This window comes from Ceratotherium simum, chromosome 4 (assembly GCF_057802395.1).
Source record: "Ceratotherium simum simum isolate JZ-2026a chromosome 4, ASM5780239v1, whole genome shotgun sequence".
Lineage (NCBI taxonomy): Eukaryota > Metazoa > Chordata > Mammalia > Perissodactyla > Rhinocerotidae > Ceratotherium > Ceratotherium simum.
Genome location: NC_141903.1, coordinates 59,034,297 through 59,045,317, shown reverse-complemented (window position 1 = coordinate 59,045,317; position 11,021 = coordinate 59,034,297). Strand labels below are relative to the sequence as shown.

General features: G+C 40.9%; 1 protein-coding gene across 1 annotated transcript in view; it reads right to left on the bottom strand.

Annotated features, from left to right (window-relative positions):
- Window positions 1–331: 331 nt before the first annotated feature.
- Window positions 332–11,021, bottom strand: part of REEP5 (receptor accessory protein 5) — a 37,885-nt gene continuing 27,195 nt past the window's right edge. Inside the window, exons 4-5 of the mRNA XM_004420309.3 lie at window positions 7,413–7,581; window positions 332–2,751 (exon numbers count right to left, since the gene is read on the bottom strand). Coding sequence (XP_004420366.1) covers window positions 2,702–2,751; window positions 7,413–7,581 — 219 coding nt within the window. The 3' untranslated portion in view covers window positions 332–2,701. The remainder of the gene's footprint in view (window positions 2,752–7,412; window positions 7,582–11,021) is intronic.

The following is an 11,021-nucleotide window of genomic DNA, read 5'->3' as shown; positions in this document are numbered from 1 at the left end:
CACACTCTACAAGTAGCTATTTTTAATAAAACTCTCAAGTTCTTTTTGTGCTCTCTTAAAGGACAGAATGATTTGAGGCACATATAAGAAGTGTTTACTACATCAAAATATACTTATATGTGATACGTTATCTTATGTCATATGAGACTTGTGTGTAATGCAATATGTGGGTAGAAAGCAGTGGTTCAGATTTCCTTTAAATCTAGTGCTTATTGGTAGAAACTTCTTTTGGTTGGCAAGTTTTCTTTGCCGAAAGTCTTTCCTCTGATAGGTAGTAACCACCGGGGAAAATTACAGGCCAGGTGAGGAATAGGGTCAATAAACAGCAATGTTTAAGGTTCATTTATCTTTATTTACTTAAGATTTTGCTTAAATGAGTCTAGATTTTTTTTAAAAAGCCCCACAAAATAAAATGAAATATAACAATTAAGTGAGATAACAGAGTTTTATTTACATCCATTTCCATTTAATATATCACACCTTCAGGATAGGTGGTAACTTAAAGGCTATGCTCATTTTCTTCAGGCTGTGGGTACAAGACTCTGCCCAAGACTCTTGATCTGAATGCTTTCCAGGAGGGGAAGAACTGCTGTAAGGATTCTGTAACTTTACAAACCCCTGAAGTACCATTCATGTACAAATAAATGCTTGTCTTCAAATACTCTAGTCATGGCAATATATTTGGGAAATCTAAACTGACAGAATTGTTCAACTCATAACTTCTCCTGTCATTAATATGTATGCTTCGACTGCTAAAAACAGTAACAAATTTCTTGCAGAATGCACTGTAGGAGAAAGCTATAGGGACAAAAAAATTGCACTCAATATATTTTCTTACTGTAGTAATTTTTAAAATGATAGTAGCCTGTTAGTTATGAGCAATAGTAACTTTTATGCCTCCCCATCTTGCCTCATATTCTGTATACTAAAAATTGTATATTCTGGATACTAACAATCTGATTATATATTCTGTGTACTAGGAGTTGCTAGTTTTCATTCTTCTGCCACCAAAAAAGCGTACCATATTTATGAGGAAAGAGATTTAAGTACTCCTAGAGGTACATTTTTTTTTTTTTATCTATGGCTTGATTTTCTCCCAATAACAATTGTTTGCTTTCTAAAAGCTTTTTTTCCCAAGGTAATTTTAACAGAAGATGTCTTATGATCACTACTATTTTTCCCAGAAAAAAAATAAACGCCTTGATCCATATTATAATATTTGGGTGATATTGTCCCTTATTTTTGATATCTTCAATATTTTTTACATCATGAGACATCAATATGATCTTAGCTGTTATCTTTATTCGCCTTAAAATTTTTCTCACAGGCTGGATATTTAATCTTGTTAGTTTCATTATACTCTTTAGTATAGTCAGTTTAGTCTAATTCAGAAGGATCGTAGCAGTATGGTTGGTATAAAGCCCAGTTTTTCTAGTCTAGACAAGTTGTCAAGGCCTCTGTAAGCTATCTGCCTGATCAAGCTGTCGACAATTTTAACTTTTTTGTTCTGTACTTGAACGATGTAGTTAAATGCAATTTATTAAAACAAAGCATAAAGATGAAGGCATTTAAACGGACTACAAATGATTCTGACTTGTAAACTAGAGAGGCCTCATGTGTTTGACCTTAAAGACCAGAGAAGGCAGTGAAGGCAGTTTGACTTAACCACTGCCTACTAGATTATAGATTATATCATACTTCCTTTCATTCTTCCAGAATTGCTCTTAGAGCCTGGTTAGCATGTAGTTGCTAATGATATAAAAACAAGAACATACATGTAATCAGAGGTGGGCAAGTCTCTGGAGCCTCCTTAGACTGGGAAAGAAACAAGACTAAACCAACACGTTATTCAGCTCTGACGGTGAAACCAGGGATGGTTTCCATCATTGCGTCTTAAAAACAGACAAATCAAAAGCTTATAAGCAGATTTTTAAAAGGCCACAAGACAATATTACTCTTCTACAGGGCACTGGGAGCTGTAGATGACTAATGTGTGTGGCGTCTCTGCATTGATCACTAAAGGGACTGCTTCACAAAGCTGTTCTGGTATTCAGCTGCTACAATGTCAGGGAAACAACCAGGCCAACCTCCATTCAACCTCATTTACCTTAACTGTTCATTTGAAATATTACTCATTTGTATTAACTTTCTGAAGCATTATTTAGCAGATCACACCAGCACAATGGAACTTGCAGCTTGTGGCAGGTGCTCCCCATGAGCATTATACATGTTATAGTCAGACAGTAACATTTCCCTACGTATATGTATGCACAGATGCATTAAAACCATTTAATACAAAATTGTACATTACCTGAAGTAGAACCTTAAAGAGTATCCTAAAATATAAGTACACAGAAAATGCATGCAGAGAGCCCAATGAAGTACAAAGCCTGTGGGATATATAATTTTAACTTTATATTTCCTGCAGGATGGTAACATATGTCTTTTCCTACCCAGAGGCAAAATATATTTTCCAAAGATCTGGACACTGCCCATTGCATTAAATGTAAATTAAAATGCTCCCTTTGTATACAGACAGTAAATGTAAGCAAAAAAATTTATAACACATTCCTTTTTTCAATATATCAAAAATGTTTCCAAGACAATATTATTAAAATGACTATGCCACAGTCCCTAGTATAACATCAGCCTCTAATGGGAAGGTACAGAGAGGGCAGACAGGTTCCATCCAGGCAGGGGTTTAGGTGCTTTTCTTTTCGTCGCCCAGTAAATTCACGGCAGCTTTCTTGGCTGTTGGGAGGAAAGAAAATTGTATCAAAGCTATTTGCAATATAGGCGCTGTGCCTAATGCAGCTACTAGATAACAGCTTGGATGACTCATGTGCAGAGGAGAACACACTGAGGTTTGTGGTCAGCGCTAAGAGTTTCCAGGAAATGGACAAGGGACCTCTTCAGAGCACAAATCCTGAGCACTTGAGCAAAGGTCTTTAAGGTCACCTAGCCTAGGCCCCTTGTAGTGACAGTGTCACCTAAGCCATCTTCCCTCTCTCCTCTCTGAAGCAGCACAAGCAGCAGAGATTCCTTAGGCGTACAGTGTTCTCCGCACAAGCAAGAAAGTCTTGTTTGTGCCTGGGTGCGCCCATGTACAACTTCACTGTGTCTCAATCTGATGACAACTAGGTCATCTATCCTATGGTGACAAAAATCAGAGAAAGTCCTCATTCCCAGAACCCAGAAATGATGGTATATTTATATACATATTGTCTCACTGTGCCACTATTTCCTCCTATGAGGGGAAGAGTCTGCTGTAAGTCTTCAAGTTGGTGGCAAGATACTACGTTCATCAAGAAAATAGTCTTACATCTGTGGGAGACTAAGCCTTCCCCTTCATAATTACCAAGTGGCTTGGAATGTGCTGTAAGAACTAGTATGGTGTGTGAGATGGGAGGGGCTGGGGGTGTTCTGGAAATCTCCAGGGCCTCCAGTGAGATTCCACAAACTGCAGCTGTTTTTGATGGAGCCCAGAGTTGAGTGACGTCCCTCCTTATTCACCAGCTGCCTGACAGCTGCTCTCCCTTCACTCAATTGATACTGCTGAACAAAGTTAACAAAGAACAAACTGCAATCTCTCTCTTAACTAGCCCTTTGTAAAAATTTACTTCCTGGAGAATCCAGAAGCTTTGAGAAAAGTCTAATGTGTCAACGTGTAAATTCCTCCCAACTTATTTTCGTTCTAACATTCCTGTGTAGGAATGTATCATATCAAAGTAAAACTGGATTTTGGAGTATTGATATGTAAGAGAACCAAGAGGCTACAAAATGTGTGTGAACTAAATGGAAATGACATCACCAGAGGTTGTTGGTTAGGCTAAGGGCAGGGAGGAACAGAAAAGAAATCTCTTAAAAAGAAACTGGCGATCCCAAAGTGGGAGGACGTGAAGGCTACAAGTTAGAAAACACTTAGAATTGTAGAAAAATGTGCTGAAGTCGACTGGAGCTGTATGCCCAGAAACCGGAGCCCAGAGGAAAGAGAGGTCTGTGAGGGACAAGGCGGGGAACACATCAGAGCGGGGACATCAGTGCGGCTGGGGACCTGTCTTGGAGGGGATTTTACTTCCCAGTGATCAGGTCACCTCTCATCTAATTACCACAGAGCTCTTAAAAAAAAACATTCCCAATTCTATGTCCATTGCCCACTTTTCTCCAAGTTCTAAAACCCTTATTGTGCCCTCTAGAACTTAAGACTCATCATTAGCAAAATCTCCTCTGTCCTCAGCCATTTCTCCAAATGTTTCCTTTACCTTCTTGCTTCTACAGAAATCTGGCTGTCCCCTGAGGGCACTGCTTTCTCAAGTGGCAGCTGTTTTTTTGTTTCCATGACCCCAGTACTCCCGGGTCTGGAGGTCTCTTCGTCGCCACATTTGGAATCTCATGCCATCAAATTAGATCTCCCATTAGCCTTTCTTTTCCAGTCATCTCTGACCCATGGGCTATGCTACCTTGCCTCTTGAAGATTTTAGCTCCCAACTTCCATATCACTCTAACACTGCTCTTTTTTTAATTACTGGTGATTTCAATATTCTTCCAATATCTTGGCCTCTTACTTCCTCCCCTCCAATCATCTTCATACTGGATCCTACCTACTCCCACCAACCTCAAGCACTCACTCCCATGACTTGTCTCTACCAGTAACTGCAGTCCCTCTGTACTCTCAGTGTCAAGCTTCCCACTCTCCACTATTACCTCCCATCTTTGCAGCTCACTCCTTCTAGGATCCTGATTCAGAGTTCTTCCCCTACCACCTTCTCCACTGTTCCTCACCTCCCTTTATGTCCTCACTTCCCTCGTCACCCAGCTTAAATTCCATGGTCAGACATTAACGAATGTGGCTGGAGAAAAACACAAACAAATGCACCGGTCTCATTTTAAATTCATGAACACAAACCTCCAGTGAGCCTTGAATACTCCCTGGCAATCACATGACACCGTCCTGGTCCATTCACTCTCCCACTGTCGTAGGCCAGCAAATTACAGCCACACTCACTGGTTTATGTATTATCTGTGACTGCTTTCACACTACAGTGGCAGGGTAGAGTAGTTGCAACAGAGACCTGAAGGCCCACAAAAGCTGAAGTATTTATTATCTGGCCCTTCACAGAAAACATCTGCCGACCCTGGTCCTAGATAACCATTTCATACCTTCTCCTCTATCACCTCCTTCCCCATACTCTCTCAGTTGACCTTCTTTCCAACTACTTTACTGAGAAATTTGAAGCAATCAGAAAATCACTTCTGTAAGCTCCCACAGTCACACACACTCACCTACCAGCATCTCTACCCATAAACCTGATTTCCCTCCTGTTACTGTAAACTGTTCCTGCTCCTGTGACCAACCCCACTATTTGCACACTAGGCCCTATCTCCTCTGGTCTAATCAAGGGCAGAGCTCCAGCAATTCACCCTCCCACTCACATCATTTTTTTGCTCTCTACTGGAGAGCATTAATTTTCAAACATATTTTGTTTCCTCTACCTTAAGAAAAAATAAAAATCCTCAGGACCCTAGTTCCTTCTTCCAGTCACAGCCCCATTCTGCTCCTCTTTGCAGGAAATTTCTCAAAAGACTTATCTATGTTCTGTCATGCCTTTCCTCCCATCTCTCAAATCCATTCCGGTCAGGATTTTGCTCCCACCACCCCACAAAATGTGTTTTGTCAGGATCACGAGTGCCTTGCTCATTGCTGAATCCAGTGGTCAGTTTCAGTCCTTACCTTACTTGACCTGTCTGCAGCACGTGGCACAACGGCTCACTCCCTCCTCTTTGAAACATCTTCTTCACTTGGCCCCAACGATACCACAGTCTCATGGTTTTCTTGCTACCTCAACTGGCCACTCCTTATCAGTCCGCTTTGCTACTTGCTTCTCATATCCCCAGTCTCTAAGCATTGGGGGCCCCAGGGTGTAGGCCTTGGACCTCCTCTTTCCAACTACATTCACTCCCTTAGTGAGCTCATCCAGTCTCATGCTTACTATACTGTCTATATGCTGCTGACCCCCAAATTTATATCCCCAGACCAGACCTGTCTGCTGAACTCTTGATGTCTATATCCAACTGGCTGTTTGACTACTCCATGTAGGTACCTAATAGACACCTAAAAGTTATGTACAGAACTGAATTCCTTATTTTGCCCTCTCAACCTGTTACACCCAGTCTTTCCCAGCTCAATGACAATTCTACTCTTCTATCTGTTCAAGCTAAAAAGCTTGGCCTCAACCTTGACTCCTGTCTCATACTCCATGCCTGACCCATAAGCAAATCCTATTGGTTCTACCTTCAAAATATATCAAGAATTCAATGACTTCTTACCTCCTACTTCTACCACTAGGAACCAAGCCACCATAGTCATCTCCAGCCAGATCACTGCAATAACCTTTTAACTGGTCTCCTGATTTCTTCCCTGTCCCCCTTCAGACTATTCTTAATACAGTGGCCAAAGTGATCCTGTTGAAACACAGGGTGGATCATGTTGCTCCTCTGCTCAGAACTCTCCGATAGTACCCCATCTCACACACAGTAAAAGCCAAAGCCTTTACAACAGCCTACAAGGCATCAAAGGATCTGACTTCTCCCAGCCCCGACTCCCCAACCTCTCTGACCTCATCTCCTTCTACTCTCCCTCTAGATCACTCCCTTCCAACCACACTGCTCCCACCTCCAGGCTTTTGCACATGCTGTTCCTTCTCTCTGGAGCATTCTTCCCCATGGTTCCTCCCTTTACCACTTTCAAGTCTGATTCAGTATAGCCTTCTTGGAGAGGATTTCCTAAATCACTTTAAGTCATTTAGAGCCCCTGGCACTCGCTATCTTTCTGTTTGCTTTATTTTTCTCTATATCATCTGCTAACTATACCATATAACTTACTTCTTAATTTTATTGTCTCTCTCTCAAAAAGACTGTGAGCTTCGTGAGTTCAAGTAGTCTGGTCTGTGTGGTTCACTAGTTCATCCCCAGTGCTATGAACATGCTTGGCACATATTAAGCACCTCATTAAATATTTGTTGAATGAATGAAAATCAGGAGAGCTGAGAGAGAGGGCTTTCTTTTGGACCCGTAACAAAAGCAATTTGAACAGCATATTAAGCAATTCAACCTGAACTGAATTAAAGAGACTGTACTTGTATATAAATACCGATGATTCTCTAAAACCTCTGCCCACCACAGGGAAGTCATTCTTCCTAATGTGCTGACTGAATGGTGCATTAAATGTGGCATGCCGGAAGAATCTTGGGAAAAGTAAAGGGCAATAAGCAAAGTCTTGGTAAAGAAATCCCAGAGTAGCCTTGGCATCTGGCTCAGGAAAGCTGATGGGACAAGAAGGCGAGGAAGCTTGTTCTGCAGGCCCAGTGTCTCCCATCTCTCACATGCTGAACCCAGCTGTCCCCGAGTCTTACCTTCTTTAGCGATGGTATCTGCAGTCTCTTTGGCTTTGTCCTTCAAGTCATTCACCACGGTGTCCACCTGGGACTCGTGCTTCAGGAAGAAAGGGCGGATGATGCGCCTGTAGAGCAGTTCGGCCCCGTTGGAAGGGCTGGGGGCCATGCACCACAACAGGAAGCCGCACTGCACAGAACAAGAGCCAGCATGGTAACAGGAGGGCGGTGGGCGTCCGGACAACACACACTGCCCACCACTCCTCTCAGGGTGGCACTGCCTCTGCTATTTTCTCCAATAGCATTTCCAGTGTTTTCTGCAGGCTACAGGTGCACTTTTCGACAGGAAAAAACGTGACAAATAAAGAAAAAGCTGGTAAGGAAAAGCTAAGACTGAAAAAGAAAGGTAAAACATACCAAGTCCAGCAGCTTGACTTCCCTCCTAACTTGGACCACTTATTAGTTTATAGCTACACGAGGTTTTTATTAATGATAACTCTTAAAAATCAACTTAAAAAAACATAGTCCTTACCTGCATGTGTAAAGCCCTGTACAGATAAGCCTGATATCTATAAGGCTTGCTCCTGGTAGGCTTACCTTGGTAAGTCTGTCACATTTATTCATCCTGTTACAGAAGAAATACCCTGGCCATTCCTGAATTCTTCCCTTAGTGGAATCTCAGGTTTTGGTAGATCTTAGCCTTCAAGGAATCTTTACAGTCAGCTGTCCTTCCTCTTTCACTTTGAGTGTAGATATTATTCCTGACTCTTTCTTTATGGCTGTACTTTACCATTGAGATAAAAAATCAACAAGAATTCTGCCCTAAAAACTTAAAAAAACAAGAATTGTCACACTATATCTATTTCCAAAATACTTGTACTGGTTTATTCAAATGATAAATAACAACTCAGCATTTCAAGTCGTCCAAGCAATTTATTCTTCTATAAGACAAAGAGCAAAAAAGGGAATATTCAAAGTGATATGCTCATTTCTCTAGAAAGTTTAACAAACAACATACTGGGTTCTTTTAGTTTAAAGATTCTAACTATATTGTATTCCACACAGCCTAGGTGACTATAAAAAACAGAAGTCATTTCTTGAGATTCCAAATCTGTATTTTTCACAAATTTGCCTTAAAGTAAAAATCTCTCAACGTCTTATGCCACAAATTTAACTCTACAGCCTTAGTCCTTACTATTCCAAACCAAAGAATGTTTTCAAATAATCAAGAAAAAGATATTCTTTTGAGCTTAAAATGCACAAATTTGTGCCTCAAAGCTCAATCCACCAGTACTATGTTTTGGCTCTGAGAAATTTGTATTACATTTTGAACTTCTATTACGCTCAAAATAAAAAATAAAACACAGGTTCTCAACAGATTACTCTAGATTATCTGAACTACAGACCTCTGGAAAAGTAACACTCATAAATTAGAATTTGTCACAGACTCACAAGAGCAGGGGGACAAGCTTTCAAAAGACAGGGGTTATCAGACTGGATTAATAAAACTAACTACAGCTAAATGCTTCTTATAGGAAACACACCTAAGACAAAACCAACTAGGAACACTTACAGGGATTTTCATCCCGTTATTTGTATCAGACAAACACCAACACCCAAAATAGTTTACACAGTAATATTAATAGTACAGAAACATTACTTATGGCAAAATAAGTAAACAGAATAAGGAAGGAGAACAATTCACCAGATTCACCTGAACCTATATATCTTTGAAATATGTAAATTACATGTAACTTTGTATCTATACTTAGATTTTATCTTTATAATGATATAATTTTTATTTTTATAATTATGTAATTTATAATTATATATAGCTACATATAGCTACCAAATACAATATGTAAATAAAAGTCAGAATTATATAGATAAATGGACAAAATCCACAATCATAGCAGATTTTTCTTTTTTTTGGTGAGGAAGATCAGCCCTGAGCTAACATCTGCCAATCCTCCTCTTTTTTTTGTTCGCTGAGGAAGACTGGCCCTGAGCTAACATCCGTGCCCATCTTCCTCCACTTTATATGGGACGCCGCCACAGCATGGCTTGCCAAGCAATGCGTCGGTGCACGCCTGGGATCCGAACCAGTGAACTCCGGGCCGCTGCAGCAGAGCGCATGCACTTAACCGCTTGCACCACCGGGCCAGCCCCAATCATAGCAGATTTTAACACATCCATCAGAAATTGATATATCAAACAAACTAGTAAGAATACAGGACAAAGAACACAAAATTTAAAACTTTGATCTAAAGATATATACAGATCTCTCCACCCAATGAACGGGGATTCTAATAGAACCATATATATATATGACAATGGGCTCAGAGAAACGGGTTTCAATCCTGATTCTGCCACTTACTAGCTGGGCACAAAACTTGCACAAGTTACTTAATTGCTTAAGTCTGTTTTTGACTCTATAAAATAGGTATTAATTGAAATTAAAACAAATCTACCTCATACAGATTTATAAGAAACATTTGGAGCACTCAGCACAGTAGGGGCTTTGTCTCTGTCCCAAGAATACTGTGTCTTCTACCAACATCCACAAAACAGTAACAGGCTAACTTATTAGCTTTAAGCGGGGTAAAATCAAATCTTACAACCAACATACACTCTTTTGTTGTGTGTGTGTGTGTGTGTGTGTGTGTGTGAGGAAGATTAGCCCTGAGCTAACATTCGTTGCCCATCCTCCTTTTTGCTGAGGAAGACTGGCCCTGGGCTAACATCCGTGCCCATCTTCCTCTACTTTACATGGGACACTGCCAAACCACGGCTTGACAAGCGGTGCGTCAGTGTGCGCCTGGGATCCGAACCTGCGAACTCCGGGCCGCCAAAGCGAAGCGGGCGAACTTAACTGCTACGCCACCAGGCCAGCCCCCAACATATACTCTTTTTAAACAATTATTTTGTAACTCGCTTTTTACTACTCGAAATGAAATTCATAGTAATGATACACAATAATTACAGAAAAAATCAAGATAGTACTCTAACTTCAATATAAAGGAAAAATAAAGTGAAACTAATTTATAACAAAACAATATGTATTTCAGTGTGTAAATGTTCAGGCCAAACTATACTAGAAAACACCATAAAACACTCATAAGTAACATCAGTGACTATTAACAGCTACAAACAAAATTTCCTGCGTATATTCCCCAAAGGTTGAGAATTTCTGGACTAGAGGGACTACACAGCCTCTTTCCATATCAGAGCACTCAACCAAATGCAATTCACTCCCATAATCTCCAGGTTATGATTTTAGCCAGCCCTCACTTCACCTCTCCTACCCCTGATATGTGACAGACTCCAAAACTCATTGACCGAGCACAGCACCAGGAGACTGGAATGTTCAGTTAGGAGGGAAGGCATGGCAGGAGGAAGGGGAAGGGCAAAGATGCAGATCAGCCATCTCCCCGCCCTCTCGCTGCACATGCATATGCAGCCACGCAACAACTCCCGGGAGCCCTCGCAGATACACAATGGCAAGTAAGACCTTCTGCTACAGGTCCAAACACTTAAATGAAGCCAATTCCCTGAAATACCTTCAGCACCTCAGTCAGTGCGGGAAGTTCCATCCTTCCTGTTGGCTTTCCCACGACTCTGCTCTAGCAC